The 24,253-nt window shown below is 47.6% G+C and overlaps 1 protein-coding gene across 5 annotated transcripts in view; it reads left to right on the top strand.

Annotated features, from left to right (window-relative positions):
- The first annotated feature begins 2,104 nt into the window (after window positions 1-2,104).
- GPR161 (G protein-coupled receptor 161) overlaps window positions 2,105-24,253 on the top strand; it is a 45,230-nt gene continuing 23,081 nt past the window's right edge. The window contains exons 1-3 of one of the 5 annotated variants that reach the window (XM_041752245.1): window positions 3,425-4,093; window positions 4,285-4,379; window positions 4,887-5,010. Coding sequence is in view for 3 of the 5 variants with exons in the window: in XM_041752274.1 (XP_041608208.1) it covers window positions 4,995-5,010 (16 nt within the window). In the remaining 2 variants the exon portion in view is untranslated. Of the gene's footprint in view, window positions 2,730-3,068; window positions 3,350-3,424; window positions 4,380-4,886; window positions 5,011-24,253 lie in introns of those variants that run through there. The other 4 variants (XM_041752264.1, XM_041752274.1, XM_041752282.1 and 1 more) reach the window with 4 other exon arrangements.

Below are 24,253 nucleotides of genomic sequence, written 5' to 3'. Positions count from 1 at the left end.
TCATTTGTTTTCATATACATTTCCCTGATGATTAGTGATGTCCAGCATGTGCTTATAGGCTCTTTCTATACCTTCTTTGAGGAAGTGTTTAGATCCTTTACCCTTTTTAAAGTAGAGTGTTTTTCTTTTTATCATTGAGGTGTAGAAGTTCTTTATAGATTCTGGATATAAGCCCTTTATTTTCCTTTTTTTTTTAAAGATTTTATTTATTTATTCATGAGACACAGAGAGAAAGAGAGAGAGAGAGAGAGAGAGAGAGGCAGAGACACAGGCAGAGAGAGAAGCAGGCTCCATGCCGGGAGCCCGACATGGGACTCGATCCCAGTTCTCCAGGATTAGGCCCTGGGCCGAAGGCAGATGCTCAACCGCCTGAGCCACCCAGGCGTCCCAAGTCCTTTATTTTCCTATTCTGTGAGTTTTTTTTTTTTTCTCATGGTGTCCTAGGAAGCACTGAAGTTTTTAATTTTGATGAAATCCAACACATCAAACCTCTCTTTAATCACTTGTGCTTCTGATGTTGCAGCTAAGAAATCTCCAAGGGATTCTTGAGAATCCTAAAGTTTGAGAACCAGATGCCCCTTAAGACAGATTTTAGCTATTTTTATTTTTTTCATTTAATTTATTTAAAAAGTTGGCCCTGGTCCTATAGTGGTGAATAAGCCAGATAGGGTTCCTGCTCTCATGGAGTTTGTATCTACCAATGGTGGCATACTATAAGTAAATAAAAAAAAATGAGATATGCTATACATTGAAATACATTTTATATAGAAAAAGCATAGGGAGCTCTGAGAGAGAGCAGAGGTTAGAGAACCTCTTTTGGACTGGTCAGGGAAGACTTCTTTGAGGAGGTGACACTGAAGCTGTGAAGGGTAAGGAGTCAACCTTTGAAGAGTAGGGGAATAATATTTTATTCAGAAGGGACAGCATACTCACAGTTTTGCTTTGACTAGTTTTATGCAGACTACCGGATTGGAAAAATACTTTATTTTCAAGATGTCTTACCATACGCAGATTCTTCAAACAGCATTTAGGATTCACTTGGACAAAGCCTCTCATTATCTTAGTTCAGAAATCTTTGGGGGACTCCAAAAGGAATTACTTATGACAGTGCCTCGGAAAAGGAGACTTACTATGTATCTCTCTTTTCTTGAAAACAATTCTCACACAAAATCCATGTCATGTTTTTCACACAACTATACATGACTTAAGTGAAATACTGGTAACAATTTTTCTATCTTTTCTCTGCCTCCAAGTGACTACTGCTCACAGCTCATTATTAGCTCCAGAAGGAAAAAAAAATCTTAAGAGAGCAATTGAAAAAATGCATTTGTTGGCAGCAATTTGTATCCTTGCATGCACAGTAAGTTCTAAGCTTATGAGCTATGGGAAGAAAAACCTTTGTGATAAATAATATATTTGATAACGAGCATCAGGGGAGCAAAGGCTTTCAGTTGAAGAGTTCAAAATGAAATAGAAGAAGTATGGGAAAGGTATCTTTTTACATCATGAGTGGATATGAAGGCACAAGATCCATAATTGTTTTTCTTATTCTCTCCGTGCCAGCCTATTGTGTATCTTCTCAGACCTTTCTTAAATAACAATTTTCAAAAGGTCTAGCTCTCAGCTCTCAGGCTCTATGGCACCAGATGTCTTACTTACATTATCTCATTTTATCTTTTTAAACGCAACTGATAGGCAGGTATGGGTATGCCTATTTTATATATGAATAAGCTGAGATTCAGAAAGGTTAAATAAATAACTCCCTCCGGGTCACAAAGATTAGCCAGTGCCACAGTCCATACTGATTAAAACAAACAAATAAACTGGGGACTTCAGAATAAAAGTTTAAAATAATCTGCTTTAACACACTGCTTTAAGCTTCTTCAGCATCTGGGTCTCTGGTGACCTAGACTCTGAGAGGAGTTTCAGCTTCCGGTTTTGGACCAAATAAAGCATCCATCCCATAGGAATATTAAGGCATCCATTAACTTTTTTTTTTCCCTCCCCATTATCCCATTTGTCCCTGAAGACAAGCTGGTGTTTGGGAAGTGCTAGACAGTAAATTATTGCTCTAAATGGTGCTTCAGTGGCCTAATAACAATAAGGAAGCAGCTCCCACAGTCCCGACCGGTAGATAAGGGAATAATTAATGCCTTCATCAAAGCAGTCGGATTTCGGAGGAAGCTGGGTCCTGCCCTGGGCACAGCATCAGTTTCGCTGGAGTTCGGTGAACTGGGCTTTCTAAATTCTAAAGCAAGACCTGAGTCTTGCTTGCAGACCGGTTTTCTCTTTCTCTCTCCCTCCTTCCCTTCTGCAGGTCACCGCTGCTTTCAACTTTTCTTCCCCTTGTTTAGACTGCAGCACCGAGGACGCCGGAGGCTAGGGCCGGCCCAGACGCGGGGAGCAAAGAGCGTGCAAGGAAGGGCTCTGCCTCCCGACCCCGCGGCGCCGCGCTCCGCCGCGGTCCTGCCTGCTCCGGGGCCTGCGGTTCGGAGCGCGGCCGAGGCGCGCCGCACGGCGGTGTCTGCGCCCCCTCCCACCGCAGGGCCCTGGGCTCCTCGAGGGCCGGCTCCGCCGCGGGCTCCCCGGGCTCTCTCCGGGGCGCAGGACGCGGCCCCGCACCAGGCGGATGTGCCCCGGCGCCGGGGGATGAAGGAGACGCGAGCAGCCCCCGGCGGGGCGACAGCGAGGGTGGGGCCGTGCGGAGCCCGCGGCGAGGATCCGAAAGTGTGAGCGCGAGGGCGAGGGCAGGAAGGGACGGGGGCGGCCGGCCCGAGGGCTGGGACTGCGACGGAGCGACCGGGCAGGGAGGGCCCGGGCAGGGGTCCCGGCGGCGCGGCGTGGGGGCGAGACAAAGAGCGGCGGGCGCGGCGGGTCGTGGGAAGGCGGGGGAGGAGCGCGCGGGGGGGGGGGCGGCGCGGGGCGCGGGGGGGAGCGCGGGGGGCGGCGGGCCCGGGAGGGGGGCGGCGCGGGGGGGCGCTGGGGGGGAGCGCGGGGGGCGGCGGGCCCGGGAGGGGGGCGGCGCGGGGGGGCGCTGGGGGGGGAGCGCGGGGGCGGGGGCGGGAGGGGCCGCGGGGGGCGGGGGGGGCGGGAGGGGCGGGCCGGCGGAGGAGGGGCGCGAGCGCCGCAAAGTTACTTGGCCTGCGCCCGGCGGGGTCCGCGTGCTGGCGGCGGGCGGCGGGCGGCGGGAGGAGCGCGGCGGGGCTCGGCGGACTGAAACCCGAAACCTCCAGTCTGCGAGCGCGGCCGGGAGGAAGGAAGCGGCGGCGGCGGCGGCGGCGGCGGCGGCCGAGGCGAGAGGCGGCGGGGCCGGGCCCTGAGCGGCGGCGGCGGCGGCGGCGGGGGCGCGGTGAGCCGGCGGGGGCGCGGGCCGGGCGGGAGCCGGGCTGGGCTCCGGGCGGGGGAGGGCGGGAGGGTCTCGGCGCCTCCCCCCGCCTCCCCGCCCCCACGGCGCCCCCGGCCGCGCTCCGCCCGCGGGTGCGGAGCCCGAGCTCTTTGTGGGAAGACCTTGGGGGCGCGCCCCTCCCCTGCGGCCGGGGCTTCGGACGGGCCTTTCCCGGCCCGCGCCGACCCCCACGCCGCCCGCAGCCCCTTCTAAGACCCCGGAGGGAGGACGGGGCTTGCACGCCCGGGCCGGTAGGGGCCGTGCGCCCTCCGGGCAGGGGGCTCGCGCCGCGCTCGGGGACCGACGTGGGGGCGGGGGAGCGCCGCGGCTCGCCCCTGGGCTGGATCCTTCCTCCGGGTCGGGCTCGGGCGCTGTCTCCCCGCGGCTGGTGGGAGGCGCGCCCAGAAGTCGCCGGGCCGACGCGGGGTGGGCGCCTCCGCCCCGCTCATCTGTCAGAGGGAGATCGGGTTAGCCCTGGGGGGACTTGGCCGGCCTCCTGGGCCGCAGCTTCACCCCGGGCCACCCTTTAACAAAGGCATTGAGATGCGAATGTCCGTCGGATCGCTGGGACGCCCGGTGCGCCCGAGAGGTCCGCCTTCCAGTAACCGCACAGCTGTGCGTCGGCATCACTTTATAGCACATCTCTGTGGCTGTTTTTGTTCGCTGCTGTACCTTTCACCCGCTTTTTCGAAGTGCTTTCAAGAGCAGGTCATTTGATCTTCACTGTAGAGTAGGGAGGTGGTGTGGTTTTGGAGGGAAGGGACCTTAGTGCCTTGCTGAGTCCCGTGGGGGTAATGGTAACTTCGGGCAAGCCTGTCTCAGCGTGCTAGAGGCTGGGGAGGATGGACGTCACCGGGTCTCCTCTTTTTTGGGGTTCACCCCAGCCTCCTCTCTCCCAGTGACCTGGCCCTGGAGCTGAGCTGGGGAGAGTCACTGCATCAGGGAAATAAGTGGCCTTCCCTTCTGACCCATCTTACTGCAGCCACTGAGACAGGTGAGAAGAGGCATTTTCCAGGCCCTTCAAGCAGAAAGAGGAGGCAGGAGGACTTCAGATCACACAGACACAGGCTCTTCAGCCACCTTTCTTTAACTGGGATTTGTGTCACCCATTCCTGTCACTTCTTCCAAAGCTCCCCTCCTTTCTTGTTCTGGTCCACACCTATCTTGTTTTGTACCTGTAAGATGTTTATAAGCACTTGTCATATACACTTTTTAATATCATTTACTTAACAGCTGGTGAAGTGCAATTAGCCTGTTACAGGTAGGGAAACAGACTCAAGAGAGGTAAGTACTCGGCTCAGGGGCCAGGATCGAACTCAGGTCTTTTGACTTTGGCAGCGCTATTCACACAGTCAGGTCCTTGAACACAGGACTTCTCCCAGCCCCAGAGTTCTACCACCGTGGCAGGGAGATTAGGGACTCCTCAAGAAGAGGCCTGCTTAGCATTTTAGAAACTAAATCCAAAGCCTCAGGTACTTATACCATTCTCTTTGTGTTGCAGCCCTGTGTGGTGGGAGTATCAGAGACGGAGGACTGTGTGGTCAGAGGGGCTGAGCTCTTTGTTTGGGTTCCACGGAAGGCAGAATGGGCTGAACTGGAACTGACCTAAATGTCCACCAAAGGAGGTACAGTTCTGTGGTGTAAACTCTGCTGCTACCTGGGCTGGTCAGTAAGCCTTGCTGCAGGAGGAGGGCTGGCAAGGGGTTAAGGGGGGGTGCCCGTTGCTGGCTGGGAGCATGACTCGTTATAAAAAGACATGCAGGTGCCCCAGAACTCTAGCACATTATTGCTTGACCTGGATTTTAGGGGAAGCTGTAAATTTTCATGGGAATAAAAATCTCATGTTTTAAAAGTTGGTAACCAATTCAAAACAGTTTTCAAAATGTGCAGGGCAACCAAATTATGTGTGCAGGCTGGTTGTTTGCAGACTGCCAGCTTGCAACCTCTGGGTTAGACCTCAGGAAGCAATGGGATGCAATAAAGCATGACTTGAGGGGAGGAGTGGTGTCTTCTAGCTGTTTTTCCTTGAGAACAAAAAACATCAACAAAGCTGGAGATGGCTATCAGTCCTGTCTGAGTTTGGAGGAAGGGTTGACTTTATGACTCAGTACTTCATTCATTCAGCCAGTGCTAATCGCATCTGATTCTAGTCTTACACCATGAGAATGCTTACAACGGGTATTATCTGTTTCCTTGGCCAGTTATGGGCCCAGCAGGCATTCAGGGCAGATATGTTCAGGGAAGCTGGGAGCATAAAGGAAGGCATGTTCTATGTGAGCTGGAGTAAAACAGCAGGAGGCACATCAAATTTGGGCTTGGGTTTGTTTTTTACTCAAGTAGCAGGTGAGGGAGCGCTACATCAAGAGCAGAATCTGAAGCCAGGCAGCCTGTACCTATCCCTGCCATTTAACAAACCTGTGACCTTGGATAAATGATAGAAAGCATGCCTAGAGTGTAGTAGCTTTTTTAAAAACATGAATTATTGTAAGAGATTTTTTAAATGTATAGATAAATAAAATTCCCTGCACTTCTGCTCCATTCCCTGTCCTGGCTGAGAGGGAACCACTGTAAGTATATGATTTTCTAGGTCTTCCTCAGTGCCTGAGTATATGCCAACGGAGCCTGGAGGTATAGCTGAATATGTAACTCCTAGTTTATTGATACTATATTATAAAACGTGATAAAAATATTCTCTGTATTTCCAACTTTAGGACAAACCTTAATATATTGAAAACATTTTTAAAAATACATAAATGGGGACCATATATTATTGTGTGCTCTTTGACTTACTTTTTGACTAAACAATGGGACTTGGATGTCTTCCAGTATCAAAAACATAGGGGCGCCTGCTGGCGGCGGCGGCGGCGGCGGCGGCGGCGGCGGCGGCGGCGGCGGCGGCGGCGGCGGCGGCGGCGGCGGCGGCGGCGGCGGCGGCGGCGGCGGCGGCGGCGGCGGCGGCGGCGGCGGCGGCGGCGGCGGCGGCGGCGGCGGCGGCGGCGGCGGCGGCGGCGGCGGCGGCGGCGGCGGCGGCGGCGGCGGCGGCGGCGGCGGCGGCGGCGGCGGCGGCGGCGGCGGCGGCGGCGGCGGCGGCGGCGGCGGCGGCGGCGGCGGCGGCGGCGGCGGCGGCGGCGGCGGCGGCGGCGGCGGCGGCGGCGGCGGCGGCGGCGGCGGCGGCGGCGGCGGCGGCGGCGGCGGCGGCGGCGGCGGCGGCGGCGGCGGCGGCGGCGGCGGCGGCGGCGGCGGCGGCGGCGGCGGCGGCGGCGGCGGCGGCGGCGGCGGCGGCGGCGGCGGCGGCGGCGGCGGCGGCGGCGGCGGCGGCGGCGGCGGCGGCGGCGGCGGCGGCGGCGGCGGCGTCTATGTGAGCTGGAGTAAAACAGCAGGAGGCACATCAAATTTGGGCTTGGGTTTGTTTTTTACTCAAGTAGCAGGTGAGGGAGCGCTACATCAAGAGCAGAATCTGAAGCCAGGCAGCCTGTACCTATCCCTGCCATTTAACAAACCTGTGACCTTGGATAAATGATAGAAAGCATGCCTAGAGTGTAGTAGCTTTTTTAAAAACATGAATTATTGTAAGAGATTTTTTAAATGTATAGATAAATAAAATTCCCTGCACTTCTGCTCCATTCCCTGTCCTGGCTGAGAGGGAACCACTGTAAGTATATGATTTTCTAGGTCTTCCTCAGTGCCTGAGTATATGCCAACGGAGCCTGGAGGTATAGCTGAATATGTAACTCCTAGTTTATTGATACTATATTATAAAACGTGATAAAAATATTCTCTGTATTTCCAACTTTAGGACAAACCTTAATATATTGAAAACATTTTTAAAAATACATAAATGGGGATCATATATTATTGTGTGCTCTTTGACTTACTTTTTTGACTAAACAATGGGACTTGGATGTCTTCCAGTATCAAAAACATAGGGGCGCCTGGCTGGCTTAGTCGGTGAAGTGTGTGACTCTTGATCTTGGGTCATAAGTTCAAGCCCTATGTTAGGTATAGAGATTACTTAAAAAGAAATAGAGGGGCACCTGCATTCCTCAGTTGGTTGAGTGTCTTCCTTCAGCTCAGGTCGTGGTCTAAGGGTCCTGGAATCGAGCTCAAAGTTGGGTTCCCTGCTCAGCTGGAGTCTGCTTCTCCCTCTCCTTCTGCTCTCCTCCCTCCCCCTGCCCCCGCTCATGCACTCTCTTTCTCTTAAATGAATAAATGAAATCCTTAAAAGAAAAAAAAGAACAGGGGTAGCCCGGGTGGCTCAGCAGTTTAGTGTCACCTTTAACCCAAGGGCGTGATCCTGGAGACTCAGGATCGAGTCCCACGTCAGGCTCCCTGCGTAGGAGCCTGCTTCTCCCTCTGCCTGTGTCTCTGCCTCTGTATGTGTGTGTGTCTCATGAATAAATAAATAAAATCTTAAAAAAAAAAAGAAAAAAAAGAACAAAGGACATAGATATACTTCATTCTTTTTAATGGCTGCATAGTATTTCATAGTATAGATTCACCATAATTCATTTAAACAATAGGTTATTTATGGGCTCTTAGACCCATTCCAAGCTTCTCTCTTACAAGTAATGCTATTGTGAACACACATCTCTGTGTACATGAGAGTATTTCTGGATAAAACTTACTCCTCCAAGTGAAGCTGGTAAGCCAAAGGGTATTTTACTTTAAGCATTTATTTAAGTAGATTTCCCTTTGTTTACTGGGATCTGGTGATTATGCAGGAAAAAAAGATTGAATTTATTTACTTAGGTTTACTTTGGGGATAGATAGTATATATAAAGTACAACATTCAAAGGGTGTAAAAGGTAATACCTTCCTCCTACCTCAGCCCTTTTTCCCTTTTTGGACGCAACTAATTTTTCCAGTTTTTGTGTATTTATCTGGAGATAGTCTGTGTATCTGTAGGCAAATAAAATGTGTCTTCTGTTTTCTCCTTCTAAAAAATAAATATAGTAGTATTCTATTCTGCTACCTCATTCTGCTTATGGAGTTTTACAAAGTTAACAAACCTCTTAGAGACCATTCCCTATTGAAGTTCTATGCATTTTAGGTTCTCCCAAGTTTACATTAAAAAAAAAAAAAAGATTAATCAATGTACACTCCTTCACATTGCCCCATGAAATCCTTTTCCAGTTTTCCTGTCGAATTGTGATTTCATCAATTTTTGAGGCTCTTCCTAAATTCTGGACTTTAATTCTTTTCTTGTTAATAAATCACATATCTTGCCTTTTATGTGTTCCTCCCCAGTTTTGCTTTGCTATGCCTTTGATGTGCCCAAGTGATGACTTTATGCAGCTGAATCTATTGCTTTTCTGTGGAACTTCAAGTGTTTGGACCTGCTTGGGAAGCTGTCTCCTATCTCAAGATTACCTGTTCTAATATTTTCTCTTTTCCTTCCATTCTTTCTTTGCTTTTGTTCATTGAAACGTATTTTACATTACTGTTTCTTTCCTTCTGTCTTTTCTCAGGTTCCCTCATCTATGACACTTGGGAAGTCGGGGTTTGAATTTGCCTGTGAGCCTCGTAGTCCATATGGGAGCTCTGTTTTCTTTCATGTTTTAGAGAAACTTTTTTTTTTTTTAAATCAGGTCTTAAGGATGAGCTCTTCCCTCGGTGGGAGAAGATGGAAAATGGGCATTCTCAGCAGACACATTGCTGTGCAAAGTCATGGAACAGAGGAATAGCACTGGGTGTTTGGAGAAGTGGGAGTGATTCAGAGAGCTGCAGTGGAGGGTGCTGCAAATGAATGTGTTGTGCAGGTGGCTGGGCCAGGCCTGGCCTGACCACGCTGGTTAGGAGTCGATCAGTCTAGCAGCAGCGCTGGGGAGTGGTGAGGGAGACCAGAGGTAAGAAGATGAAATAGAAATGTCCGGGGATCCCTGGGTGGCGCAGAGGTTTGGCGCCTGCCTTTGGCCCAGGGCGCGATCCTGGAGATCCAGGATCGAATCCCACGTCGGGCTCCCGGTGCATGGAACCTGCTTCTCCCTCTGCCTATGTCTCTGCCCGCCTCTCTCTCTCTGTGTGCGTGACTATCATAAATAAAAAAAAAAAAAGAAAGAAAAAGAAATGTCCGGTAGTCATTGTGGGGAAAGATGGTGAGGCTTGGAGCTGGGGTAGTGGCAGTGACCATGAATTTTGAGTTAGAATTTACTGATGCAGTAGATGTCTGTGATAAGGAATGGAACCAGCCAACATTTATTGCTCTACGTACAGCATCTCACTGAAACCTAGCAAGTCCTATGAAAATCTAAGGCTCAGATATGTTTATTAACCTCCCCAAGGTCACACACAATGTTAGTCAGGGCCTTAGCCCCCTCAGGATTACCTAGCACGAGTACTCTCTGATGTCCTAGGTTTCTGTGTTGAGTGATCTGGGTGGGTGGTGATGTTTTTCCTAGAGTAGTGAAAAACATGAAGAATAGCATATTGAGATGGTAGACGCAGAGACGATGAATTCCATTTTGCACGTGTTCTAGCTGAGGTGCCTGGGTGTGACATATGGGAGGAAACACTCACTGGGTGGGTGGATATGAATCGGGAATTCCAAAGAGTTGTCCAGGATATAGATGGGGATTTTGGAGTCCTCACCATTTAAGTTGGTATATACAGAGAGCACACCGAGAGAGATGCTAGGTATTGAATGGGAGTCCTCCTTTTACAAGTGATGAAGATCCAGTTTACATTGGCTTAAGCAGAAAGGAAAGTTATTGGCTCACACCACTAAAAAGCTCAAGAGTGGCTTCAGGCATGGGTTCCAGGTTCAAACGATTTTGTTGGGACTCATTTTCTTACCTGCTCTGGTCTCAGGCTCTCCCTTCAAGATGGCTAGGGAATGCTACCAGGTTCAAATCCAGTGGGAGAGGGGAGCTGTCTTTCTCCCAGCTACCCCAGCAACAGGCCCTACGCTTCATAAACTCAGTGGCTCAGAGGGAGTCGGAATGTACTGGTTGGCGTGGCATAAAGCATATGCCATATCCGTGAAGGCACATGGACTTCAGGTCTACAAAGGGTGACTCTCCAGGAGAGACTTGGGGACAGCTCTCAGAGCAAAGGGATATAGGGGGATAAGCAGTTAATTCCCTCTACAGATGGGAGAGGAAGAAGTAGTGTGGCAGAGGGCATCCTGGTAAGCAGTGGCACTGACGGGAGCTTAAGGAGGCATGTTGGATTTGGTGAAGAAGTCATCCTTGCTCAAAACAAAGACAGTCATCTGTTTGACACTTGACAGGGACTGCCTTCTAGAGGGCTCACCTTCCTACCTGCATTCTACACCCCACGGTTCTGCGGAGCTGTAGTGACAGTCAGGACATTGGGCTCTACCGATGATTACGGTAATCACATATGTAGCTAAGTAACTCACTCACTTCTCTGGGCTTCTCTTTCATCATCTGTAAGATAACATGGCTACACTGAATTGCTCCTGTGGCCTCTTTTAGTTCTGAAATACTGGAGATGAATGAATCTCATCACTTCAAACCACCTTGTTACCGCAACTCTGGTCCAAGCCTTTATCTATCACTTGGGCTTCAGCAGCCACCTTCTAACTGGTGTCCCTGCCTCCGCCATCCCCCCACATCTGTTCTTGACCCAGTAGCAATGTGACCCTTTTAAAACATGTCAGTCACATTGCTCCAGGGGTCTCTGTCACACATGGGCTTTTATCCATGCTCCTCACCATGGTCTGGTGCCCTCTGTGATGTCATCTAGCTGGTCTGCTGGTCCCTCTTCTACTTCGCCCCAGCATTCTCACCATTCCTTAAACTCAGCAAGCTCATTCTGCCTTAGGGCCTTTGAACAGCTTCTTCCCTTGGCCTGAAATTCCTTTGCATTGTTTTCTGCTTTGATCTACTGTCTCCTGGGAGAGACCTTCTGACTACCCACTCCCCCAATCACCCATTCCTTCCCCTTTCACCCTGCTCTTTCTTCATGGCATCTACCACTATCTGTAATTATTTTGTGTATTTATTATCTCTTTGTTTACAGTCTGTGTCTCCTCCCCCATGAATGTGAGCTCTGGAAGAGAGATTTCGGTTCCATTTTCAGTTCTGTGTCCTAGTGGCTTAGCACAAAGTAGGAATTCAGGAAACCTTTCTGGGGATCGCTGAGTGACGGATGGGAAGGGGGAAGCTCGGAGTATCCAGGAACCCGTGGCAATATGGTAAGGGTGGGAGGGGACATTCTTTATTCCTCAGGGCTTTTTGTGATGGCCTCTGTCTCAGATATGGTCATTAGATAAAAAAAACCTACTGACCCAATGTGAAGCCCATTGTGGGGCTCGATCTCATAACCTTGAGACCATGACCTGAGCCAAAATCAAGAGTCAAACACCTACCTGAATGAGCTGCCCTGGCACCCATTTATTTCTCTTTTTGGTAGCTCATTATTAGTGTATAGAAATGCATCTGATTTCTGTGTGTTAATTTAGTATCCTGGGACTTTACTGAATTCATTCATTAATGTTTGCTTTTTAAGATTTTTTTTTTTTAATTGAGAGAGAACACAACCAGGGCAATGGCAGGCAGAGGGAGAAGCAGGCTCCCCACTGAGCAAGAAGCCTGAAGTGGGTCTCCATCCCAGGGCCCTGGGATCGTGACCTGAGCTGAAGGCAGACGCTTAACCTGCTGAGCCGCCAGGCACCTCCAGTTTTACTTTTTCCTTTGCAATTTGGATGCCTTTTATTTCTTTTTATTGCCTAGCTGCTCTGGCAAAGTCATATAATCCTCTTGACAATCACATAAAGTCGGTTAATTTCACTCTCTTTTTCCTGTTGGGGAATTTGAAGCTTAGAGAGGTTACATGACATACACAGGTCATATGAAATTCAAACCTTGTTTCTGTCAAGGTCCCAAAAACTGGTTTTTATATTGAATATCAGATCAACTTAGATATTAAAGAGTAGGGGGCATATAAAATATTTTCTCCCACATGCAAGGTGCTGTTGGGAATTCATAGGGGAAACTGAGGAAGAATTAATAAGTTTTCTGGAGGAGTAAGTGTCCTTACCTAAAATAAAAACTTGTGCTAAGACCTGCATATTTTGACAGAATAACTAAAATGTAAAAGGAAAGCTATAGGTAGTAAGACATTGGAAGGGTCACTGTGGAGGTGGAATGTTCCAGAAAGTTTTCTTCAAAATTTTACTGTTAAGGGATACCTTGAGCTAGATGTTATTCACATAAGAGGCAACAAAGGTCAGGGACCAGGAATGGCATATGGTAGTGCTTTCCAAGCTTCCCAGGCTGTGTGGATCCTCCTCGGCTTTTAACATCACTTCAGCTGGAGAAAATGCTTAATTACAAAAAGCTGCTTTGAATCAATAACGATGTGAAAAACGAATGTTAATTTTATCGACCACAATGGCATCTGTAGACATTTGAAGAATAGTAGTTCCATATGCAAGACTTCATTTGTTTGGTCTACAGTCAACTGCCACCCACAGTCTGGAAAGCATGACTTTGAGGATGTGTGATAGGATAGTTTGTAGAGGAAATAAAAGGGAAGATATCCAAGAACTAGTAACACTCTGCCTTGTTACACAGGCCAGGGCAGATAGGGTCTGTCTCTTCAAGAAGTAGGCTTGGCCTTTTGGAAAAAAATTTTTTAAGATCTTACTTATTTATTCATGAGAGACACAGAGAGAGAGGCAGAGGCATAGGCAGAGGGAGAAGCAGGCTCCCTGCCAGGAGCCTGATGCAGGACTCGATCCCAGGATCACTACCTGAGCAAAAGGTAGACGCTCAACCACTGAGCCATCCAGGTGCCCTAATTTTAGTATTTTTTTAAGTAGCAAGAAGGAAACTGCAATATTGTTGAGCCTCGTTAGTTAGATTTTATACCACCAGAAAGCTGGATACGTAAGTGCAGACAAATATACTATACAGTGAAGGTCTAATGTTACAATTTTCCAAAAGATTTAGAAGTGATACTACTTTAAAACATTTAAACAATGTCCTCAATTTTAGCAATATGAATTTAGCTTGCTAGGCTCTAGGAAGATAATGAATAAAACAAATAAGGGTAAAAGCCAATTAACATTAACATAACAATAACATTGTTTATCTCGTGGTAGAACTACCTAGTGTGCCAGGATGCCCTGTGTCCCATGGTTCATTCACATATTCAGTTATTTATCACATATATTGAGTACCTGTAATTTGTCAGTCACTATTCTTAACTGGTGAGGAAATTTGCAGGTCAGACTTTCTTGTGCTCATGAAGCATACAGTCTTGAGGGAGAGAAAGGCATTAATTAACAAGATAAATAAGTATGTGCATCTGAACTAAAGAGAAAAAGTAAGGAAAGGACTGGAGCCACAAAGTGTTGGAGAGGGTTATGAAAAGCAGTGTGGGCTGGGAAGGCCTTGCCCAAAAGGTGGTTTGAATTAAAACCTAGAGGAAATGGGAGAGCAGCCCCCAAAGATATCTAGGATAAGGGCATTCCAGGCATAGAAATAGTAAGTGCAAAGGCCCTGTGGTAGATGTGTGTTGATGTATCTGTGCAATAGTGAGGAGCCAGTGTGGTTGAAGTGGGTATAAAAAGCAGGTTTTATTACAAGGTTGAATAGTAATGGAGAGCTACATCATCTAGGAAACGGCAGGGCTTATTCTGAGTGATACCTTTTTAGGATTATGAGTAAAGCAGTGACTTGTTCATTTGTTTTGGCCTCTGAACAGGCTCATTCTGGTTGCTGTGTTGAGAATGGGGACACTATGGTAGATGCAGGTAGGCTAGCGAGGAAGGTATTTTAATAATCCAGAGAGAAGGTATAACATAGCCTGGACCAGAGTGATGGTAGCAAAGATAGTAAAACATAGTTGAATTTTAGAAGCATTTCAAAATCAGAGCCCATAGATTTGCTAATAAATCAGATAGGAGGAGAGAGAGAGAGAGAGAGAGAGTAAGGAGTCAGGAGTGACTCCTCAGTTTAGGGTTTGAGCAACTGGGAGGATGGGGGAGCCATAATATGAGAAAGAAGAACGTGAAAAGAGAGGTCTGACAGAATCTAGTTCCGGACGTGCTAGGCATGCCATGCTGGTGACATCCGACTGGAGATGTGGAGTAGCCACTTGCACGTATGAGTCGGGAGCTCTGGGGGAGTGGCACTGGCTTCTCTCTGCCCGAGCGAGAGATCCTGCCGGGACCATTGGCCCACCACACTCATGTCTGGCAGCAGTGGCAGGTAATTGGGAGCCGCCTTGGGCAGTCCTGACTTGGCCTGACCCAGCTTTGCCTTTGGGAGCTGCTGGGTCCCAGTTCCAGGCAGGATGGCTGCGGGCCAGCACGGCGGAGGCTTTCCCGAGCCTGCCCTGGAAAAGCTGGCGTTTCTGCTGTTCTCCCACCCAGGGGTATCATGTGGTCCGGGCTGGCTGTCCAGTGGCCCTGGCACAGGAAAGCTAGCCGCCTTGTGTGCAACTGGAAGAACAGTTTCTTTAGTAGGTCTTGCACGACCTTCAGGTTGCTAAAACTTGCCCAGAGAGCTGTCTGTGGTCACACCCTCCACACTGCCCTCCCTGCCTTTTCTCTCTGGACTTAGGACTCTCCCCTGGTGAGTTGTCTTCATCGAGACTGCAGCTGGCTGCTTGTGGACTCTCTGGGAGGCAAAATGGACCATCCCCTGTCCCCGTTGACTGGGAAACACCAGGGTGATGCTGGCAGTGGCTGGTGTTGCTGATGGCGGCCTGGGACACAGGCCAGTGACCCTTTGAAAAAATTCAGCAGACAGCCCACAGCTCCACGTCCACCTTGGCTCGGTACCGAGTGTTCTCACATCCTCCACCGTGCACGACAACTGCAACAAAGGAGTCTGATGACCAGAAAGTTGAATTTCATCTTCCTGGAGACGAAGGGTTTTCCTTAGGGTACTCAGCTGGTGGCGGGGGTGGGGGGGTCACTGTGCCCGAGGAGCCGGTGAGGATGGTCCGGGCCGGACACAGCTCACACCCTCTGTTGCTGGAGGAGAGGACTCCAGAGGCCCTACCATAGTGAGCATAGCCACTACCTTCACTGGATGACTCCCCAATCCCTGTCAGAGGAGTGAGAGAGGAGGAATCCAGATACATATGTTTTTCAGCTTTTTAAATTGTATTTAACCTAAAGCTTGCCATCCTAGTCATTGTTACTTCACAAATCAGTGGTACCGACTACATTGTGCAGCGTTTCCCACTGTCCATCTCTAGAACTCTTTTCATCTGGTAAAACTAAACCCATTAACCAATCCCCCTCCCTTCCACCCCTCCCTCCTGGCACCCACCATTCTGCATTCAGTCTAATTCTGGCCGCTCTGAGCACCTCACATTAAGTGCGATCATGCAATATTTGTCACTCTGTGGCTGGCTGACTCCATTCGACATAGTGTCCTCCAGCTTCATCCATGTCGGAGCCTGTGTTAGAATCTCCTTTGGAAAGCTAAATAATATTCCAGCCTGTTGGTGTTCCGTGTTTTGCTTATCCATCATCACTCAGTGGATGTTTGGGTGCTGCCTCGTTTTAGCTAGTGTGAATAATGCTGTTGGGAACATGGGTGCACAAGTATCTCTTTGAGACCTTGCTTTTAGTTATTTTAGGTTTATAACCAGAAATGGAACTGCTAGATTGTATGGCAATTCTGTATTTAACTTTTTGAGAAACCCTTGTGCTGTTTTCTGCAGCGGTTCTATCAGTACATTCCCACCAGCAATGCAGAAGGGCTCCAGTTTCTCCACATTCACATCCTCACCAACACTGGTTGTGGGGCTTTTCCCCTTTTAGTAGCCATTCTAACGAGTATCAGGTGATATTTCCTCAGAGTTTTATTTGCTTTTCCTAATGCCCAGTGATGTTGAGCATCTTTTCATATGCCTGCTGGCCATTTTACAGCTCTTTTTTACACACAGATGTTTTTTAGGTTGTTGTTGAATTTTAGGAGTTCTTAATACATTCTAAATATTAATCCCTAACCAGATCTGTGATTTGCAAACATGTTCTCCCATCCTGTGGGTTGCCTTCTTCCTCTGTGGATAGCACTTTTAGATGTACAGAATTTAAAAATCTTTGTGAAGTCCAGTGTGTCTATTTTTTTCTCTTTTTGTACCCTTGTTTCCTGTCCAAGAAATGATTGCCAAATTCCATGTGGTGACTTGGTTTTTTGTTTGTTTGTTTGTTTGTTTAATTTATAATAGTCACACAGAGAAAGAGAGAGAGAGAGGCAGAGACACAGGCAGAGGGAGAAGCAGGCTCCATGCACCGGGAGCCCGACGTGGGATTCGATCCGGGTCTCCAGGATCGCGCCCTGGGCCAAAGGCAGGCGCCAAACCGCTGCGCCACCCAGGGATCCCTGGTATATTTTTTGTTGGTTCTTTAGGCTTCAGTCACCCTGCTCTCCCATTTATTTGTTGTTTCTTTCCCTCTTTCAATAAACTTATTATACCAATAGATCAGTAGCATATTTTAGACTTAGTAAATCTTTATGAGCCATTCCACAGACAGGGCAAGTATTCCCAGTAGAGGAGAGGCAGAAGCAAAAGCAAATTGGAAATGGAAACATATGGCTTAGCAGGCTGGAGCAGAAAGCCCACAAACGGGTTGGTGGGTGAGAAATTTGAAATGTAGGTGAGGCCACACCGTGTTGAATCTTCTACCATGGTGAATGGTTAGATTGTAGATAGATGGTAGCATCACAGCCATTGGACCAAGTTGTAGAGCTGCTACAACCTATTGTCCTCTCAAACTAAGCACTTAACCTTTCTGAGCCTCAGTTTCCCCATTTTATTTATTTAGCAAACACGTGATTCCAAACACTATGCTGAACACTGTAAAAATATTAACTCATTTACTTCTCTCACCAACCCTATGAGGCAGGTGCCTGAGCAAGAGGATTGTCCCCATTTTACAGAAGGGAAGCTCATGCCCAGAGAGTTTAAGTAACATGTCAAGGTCCCAGAGCCAGTAAGTAGTGGAGCTGGGATTTGAATCCAGGCTCTCTAGTTCCAGAGTTCATGCTTAACCATGTTATGCTGTCTCTCTGAAACGAGAAGCATAATTCCTACCTCTAAAAGTTACCCAGATGATCTGATGAGATGATGCACATAAGGGCACGTTGTATGTCGCACAGTATTTTCCGAACACTTTATTATTAGTTAAAAGTAATTAAGCAACACTGTGGACATGGATGAGATTCTCAAGGGTATAGGGAGAAAGGGATGGATCAAGGAGCAAGCCTTGGGAAATGTCTGTGCTGAGGAACGAGGGTTTGGTTTTGGGAAGACCTTGAGCAGACTCACTGTTGACCTGTGTGGGACAGGGTCACAGTCAGTGAGGAGCCCTGACCTCCAGCCTGCTAGTCTCTACAAATAGATGCCGTGAAGGGCAGTGAGGTACTCAAATGGATGATGTTTGTGCAGAGGGGACTGAAGCCAGGTCTCTCCCGCTGGCGCACCAGGAACCCAGTCGGGGACTGTAAGGCTGTTCGGATTCTGACTGTAGCTTTTTTTCCTTCTGCGGTGCATTTTCCCAAGCAGACTAGAGCTCACACTTGCCCTACATGTGAAGTGAGAGGCTTGGAACTAGGACATTACTAGGTTTGTGGTGGCCTTGTGGGGACAGGAGCAAAGTGCACAGTGCATGGTAGCAGACTCTGGGCTAGGTGGGCAGGTCTCCCTCTGGGGTTGCTGAGGCCAGCTTGCCGCACCTGCCATTTTGGGGACAACTTTGATGTCAGTGCAGGGGAAAGATGGCAGGATGATGGGGATCCTGGGGATCCCTGGGGAAACGCAGGCATCTTGTGATCCCTCTCTGGCTCTCAGTGAGTTGTGTGGTCTGGTTTGAAAGTGGGAGGGGTGGGGTTTACTGTCTATCTCAGTTACCTTGGTGCAAAGCCAGGTAGCTATTAGAACCTTCTTTCCAACTGCACCTCCCCAGCTGGTGATTGATGTGTATAAAGCGCTTGGAGGTGCTGAGATGAAGAGGACCTGAGAGAATTGCCAAAACAGTGCTGTACTGACCTCACCTGGGCTTGTTTGAAGTGGTGTTTAGGAATACTTCCTCGCCTGGAGGGTTGTTTATTTGAGTATCTTATGTACCTGCCTGGCTCTTGATTGGCATTTACTTTCTTTAGCAGAGGGTAGCTGGTGGTCCCAGCTTTTGGGCTGCTCAGTCTCCTTTTTTTTTTTTTTTTAAGATTTTATTTATTTATTAATGAGAGAAACAAGGAGAGAGAGAGGGAGAGACACAGGCAGAGGGAGAAGCAGGCTCCTTGAGGGGAACCTGATGTGGAACTCGATCCCAGGACCCTGGGATCACGACTTGAGTCGAAGGCAGACGCTCAACCACTGAGCCACCCAGGCATCCCTACTCAGGCTGCTCACAGAGTGGGGTGGCCGTGGAGGAGAAAGTGAACTAGGTATAATTAAGAATGTCAGAAGAGAATCTTCTGCCAAAAGAATCTTTTTCTATAGAAGACTTAGGGAGAGGACAGGTGTGTCTCATCCTGTCTGGCAGCCCTGTATTAGAGAAGTGTCTCCTTCTGACCAATATGGCCTCCTAGCAGCCCCCTGAGCCAAGGCCAGTTGTATGCAGGCTCTTGGGCTGAACCTTTTTTTTAAAAATTTTTTAAAGATTTTATTTATTTACTTGAGAGAGAATGAGAGCACACAGGGAGAAGCAGACTCTCTGATGAGTAAGGACCCTGACATGGGGCTCCATTCCAGGACCCGGAGATCATGACCTGAGCCGAAGGCAGATGCTTTACCAGCTGAGCCCCCCAGGCCGACTCTGACAGCCTCACTTACAAGGGGTGGAGGGCAGGGGTGGCCTCCTTTTCTTTGTAGAGGCTTGTAGGCTGGGCCACAGATCTCCTGATCCCAAAGAGACCGCACTCTGGGGATGAAAAGGAGTCCATGATGCTTCTGTCCATGAGTCTGCAACAAGAAGGAAGGGATAAGAAGGTTTTTAGGATGAGGCTGAGGAAGGCCAAGCTGTGCTTGAGGAGTCAGCCTAATCTTAAAAAAGGGAAGGTTCTTGGGATTAATCTCCAAAAAAGTGGGGTCTTGACATTTTGTATGAAGACCATGGCATATCAGAGTATTAGCTGGGATTCTTTAAGTTGCAAGTGACAGAAACCCAGCTTAGTTGGCCTCAGTGAAGGAGAAAATGTACTCAAGAAGAACAAGAAGATTGAGAGTCTCAAATTATTTCATCAGCTTCTTTGGATGGATCCATTGCCTTCCCTCTCCCTCTTTCACTATCCTTCCCTCAGCTTTGCCCATGAGCGCTCTCCTCAGAGTGCCAGAGAGCCAGCTGCTCCACCTATAGGCCCAGTTTATCAGCCAACCAAGCTCTGGCTAGTCTGTCCTTCAGCAGATCCAGCCAAAGTCCTGAGTCATGTGGCCATAGCCAAAAAATGGAGGAAGCATCCTTTCCCATTGTGAAATCAGGGTAGACCTTCCAATGCTAACACTAGAGAGAGGGAGACCTGTGGGGAGAGCTTGCTGTGTGCCAGATGCTGCTCTAGGCACTTGGTACAAATAAACGTAAACTCAGTTCTCATAATGACTATGAGGAAGATATATTCTTTTTTATAGATGAGGAAACAAGTCAATAAGTTTTTGTAGCTAATAAGTAGAGAAGTTAGACCTCACACCCAGGCGGTTTAGCTGTGCTGTTTGTACACTTCACCCCCAGGCCACCGTCTTTTTCTGACAAATGTGAGATGACAGTGGTCTGAGCAGGAAGGATGGCCACTACAACTTGATGAAAATCAGAGTTCTAGGTAAAAATATGAGGTGAGATCATACTATCCAAATTTGCACAATTAAACAAGAGAGGTAATCTACCCTTACCTTGTAGTAATTCTGTTTTTGCAGATCAAGGTACTTGTAGGATTACTTCTTGGAAATTACCATGCAAACTGGTTTATAAAACACAATAAATACCTGTCTCAATATTCCGTAACACTGCGTTATTTTTTAACCCAAAATAATACTGTATCAAGATTTGGCTTTGAATGACTTGAAGCCATCGCCAGCAATCCAACCCAGCAGACTGTTCACCATCTCTAGGAATGGCCAAGAGGCCAAGGTAACTCCAGAAGAGGTACATCCGTGCTACACTGAGCCACGGCAGGAAAGAGGAGGGAATGTGAAGCCTTCCCTGGTAACCTGTCAGGAGTAACTTCTGATTCGTTTATTAAAACCCCAGTCATGCCTCTCATTCTCTCTCTTTTACAAATAAATAAAATCTTAAGAAAAAAAAAAAACTACCTCAGTTATGGAACACATGTGTTGTTTCTCAGAGATACGGCACAAGGCAACAAGGCAGGGCACAGTGAGTGTGGGAGTTCTGAACCACCTTTGTGTCTGGCGGCAGAACTGGCCCACAGAGTGGTAATGTGAGTCACACGTGAATTTGCTTCCATTCAATGGGCCCCGGCTTGTCAGGCCCTGGGTAAGCGGGCTGCCTGCCAGGACGCCTTTGCTGGCTGGGGCAATCTGAGTCCTCTCTCTTGTTCTTTAAAGGTACACCCCTGGGGGATTTGTTGGGGTTGTGCCTCCCCACTGTACAAGTTGGGAGGCCTCCTGGCAGAGGCCGGGATTTTGGAGTTCCCTGGTGGGCAGCTCTTTGGCCCACACACCCCTTCTGCCTCCTGGGAAAGGTTGGACCAGAGAGCCTCAGCTCTGCAGGCAGCCCTGGGTTCTCTGGTCCTACAGTTCAGAAGTGTGCCTGTTGTAGGGCCTCTGGAGAGTAACAGGGGAGAGTACTGCTTTATTAATTCTTTTCCCTGTCTTTTCTATGTTTTTTTTGTCTGTTTAGGTTTGGCTTTTGGTTGTTTTTTTTTTTTAAGATTTTATTCATTCATTCATTCATTCATTCATTCATTCATTCATGAGAGACACAGAGAGAGAAGCAGAGACATAGGCAGAAGGAGAAAGAAGCAGGCTCCATGCAAGGAGACTGATGTGGGACTCCATCCCAGATCCCAGGATCACACCCTGAGCCAAAGGCAGATGCTCAACTGCTGAGCCACCCAGGCGTCCCTGTTTGTTTTTTTTAAAGATTATTTGTTTATTTGAGAGAGCGTGTGTACACATAAGCATGAGCAGGAAGGGGAGGGGCAGAGGGGGAGGGAGAAGCAGAATCCCTGCTCAGCAGGGAGCCTGATGTGGGGCTCAAACCCAGGACCCTGGGATCATGACCTGAGCTGAAGGAAGACACTTAACTGACTGAGCCACTCAGGCGCCCCTTCCCCTGTCTTTGGATTTTAAGTTCTGCATCCTATTTTTATTCTTTTACATTGTTAATACTCATATTTAGCAGTGACAAACTTATGGAAGCTAGTCCTTCATCTACAGATAATTATTGAGTGTACCAACTACATACCACACACTTGTGCAGGTGCTGGGGAAGCAGCCCTAACCAAAGATCCTGCCCTGAGTACTTAATAATCTGGACTCTTTCTACTCTAACCATGCCTTTAAGAGCTTCCATTTTGCTTAGTATTTTAATTTTGCCCTGGTTTCAAAGCCTCTAAATTAGCTCTTTTTTTTTAATATAAAATTTATGGCTGATGTTTAACTTTTTAAATTTAAGCTTCATTTTTAAGCAGTTGTTATTTAGATTTATGCATAAATTTGCCAGTTTCTTTTCTAACAGTTGATTCTTGCACGCTGTTTATTTTTTGGATTTTGGGTTCCTTCATGAAATGTGTCTTTAAGTGGATCATTCAGTCAGTTTACAATTAGTAAACTTTCAGGTTTTGTTTGCCTCAAAAGTGTATTGTGCCCTCTCTTGGATGATATTATAGAACTTTAGGGAAAGAGTTCTTTTCCTCAGTCAGCACTTTGAGAGATCCTTCCACGGTTTTTTGGCCTCTATTTTCTGTTTTCTTCAAAAGAAGAGTCTGCTGTTTATTTAATGTTACTTCTTTATCAGAAAACTTGCTTTTACTATTTTCTCTGTGTCTTGATGTTTGGCATTTTTCATTGTGATGTGCCTTGATGCAGACTTTTTCTAATTTACTCTTAGAATTCGAGATAACCCTTCATTCTGAGGACTTGTGTCTTCCTTTAATTCTAGAAAATGTTCAGTCATCTCTTTAAAAATTGTGTCAACCTTGATGTGGACAGTCAAGGCCCAACTGAATGCAAGTTGGGTGCTTTGGACTCAAGTAACAAAACTGAAAATAGATCTAAAAATCATTTTAAGAAATGTATTTCCTGTAACAAGCCAGGATGAGTGACTCGATGGTTTGCTAATTCAGCGGCTCCAGGATTGACCATCTCCTTGCTGTGCGTAACATGCTGGCTTAGCACCTCTGAGGATCCCAAAATGCCTGCCTTAGGGCCCTCAGGAAAAGATTTGTCTTCTGGGGTCTTTATGAGATCAGAGCAGCTTTTCCCAGATACCTCGATTTCCACCCCTGCCAACCCCCGACTTCTCCTCTTGACTACTTGGCCAGGATTGCATGGAGAAAGGGACACAATGATCACTTTAGACCAACCAGGATTTAGCTCCCAGATCTAGGGATAGGATCAACCATCTTGGAGTCACTGGGAGGAGGATTACACCAGAACCAAGTCAGAGGTCTGCCAGTAAGGAGAAGAGCCAGAGTGGTGGTTGGGTAGGCACCCAGCAGCATCTGCTACCTACATTCTTCACTCTTTTGCTGCCCTTCTATTGAACTTATGTTGGATCTTCTTATCTGTCTTTCGTAAATCTTGACTTTTCATGTTTTCAGTTTCTTAATCGAATTTTGGGTAATTTCCTCAGAGCCATCTACCAGTTTACCATCTTTCTCTTTAGCTAAATCTGCTGTTCAGCATAACCATTGACTTTTTAATTTTGACAACAAAAATTTTAATTTCTAGAATCTCAATAGGATTCTTTTTTTCTCAATTGCTTACTATTTTTTCATGGTATCTTGTTCTTTCATTATGGTTCTTACCCCTTTTCTTTTTAAAGCTTTCAATAATATTTATATTATAGTCTCATTCAACTTTTTCTATTAATTTAAGTTCTTGGAATGTCAATTCTGTTTTTTGTTCTGATTGTCACTCATGATGAACACTATGCACTCACCTTCACTGAGTGTTTGTTTTGTGAATGTGGAAATTTACCACAGACCCATTTTATGTTTACTTTTGTCAGCATTAATTTTTACGTGGATTTATTAGTTTGGATTTCTGCCCCATGCAGAATGCATGGATTTGGTACCTGCATCAGCATGGCACATGACTCAGTGTTTGCTTTCTCATGGCAGGAGGTGTTTTTCATGCTCCACCCAGAGCCTCAGGTAAATGACTGTGGGTTTTTTTTTTTTTTTTTTTGCTTCCCTCTGCCAGCGGGAAGAACTTTTCTAATCTCTTATTCACGGAGGGGGCTGCGCTTCTAGAACCCATGGTTTATACAGGCATTGGTTCCAGTTCTCTGCCTTGTGGAGCTCAGAGTTGCCCTCCCACGTAAACCACCTCAGCCCCAGGGCTCTTGAACTGGATCTAACACTCTTTTGGCCGTAGGTGTGGGATTTTAACTGACTTTGAATTTTCTCCCTATTTTTGGTACCTGTGGATTTCTCTCTCTTGGCTTTTCTTTTCCTTTTTAAAAACTTGGGTCACATTTAAGCCAGCATTTCAGTGAATTTGGAGTGGGAAAGACATTCATGTAGGCTGAGTCCACCATTTTGCCAGATAGGATTCCCTTAATGAGTGAAAAACACTCTGCTTAGCTTGAGGAATAAATCACGTATTTTCTCATTTACTTTTTTATTTTACAGTTTCATTCTCTTAATCTTTCTGACTGCATTTCAGGGACTTTCCTTGGAAGCTGTTTCTGTATATTTGAATAGGGAGTTCATACTGATGCCTCCTGTACCAACCTAACACTACAGGGTCCATCCT

The sequence above is a fragment of the Vulpes lagopus genome, chromosome 1, assembly GCF_018345385.1.
Source record: "Vulpes lagopus strain Blue_001 chromosome 1, ASM1834538v1, whole genome shotgun sequence".
In the NCBI taxonomy this organism is placed as follows: Eukaryota; Metazoa; Chordata; class Mammalia; order Carnivora; family Canidae; genus Vulpes; species Vulpes lagopus.
The sequence above is the reverse complement of the archived record's forward strand: the minus strand, read 5'-3'. Positions and strand labels throughout refer to the sequence as shown.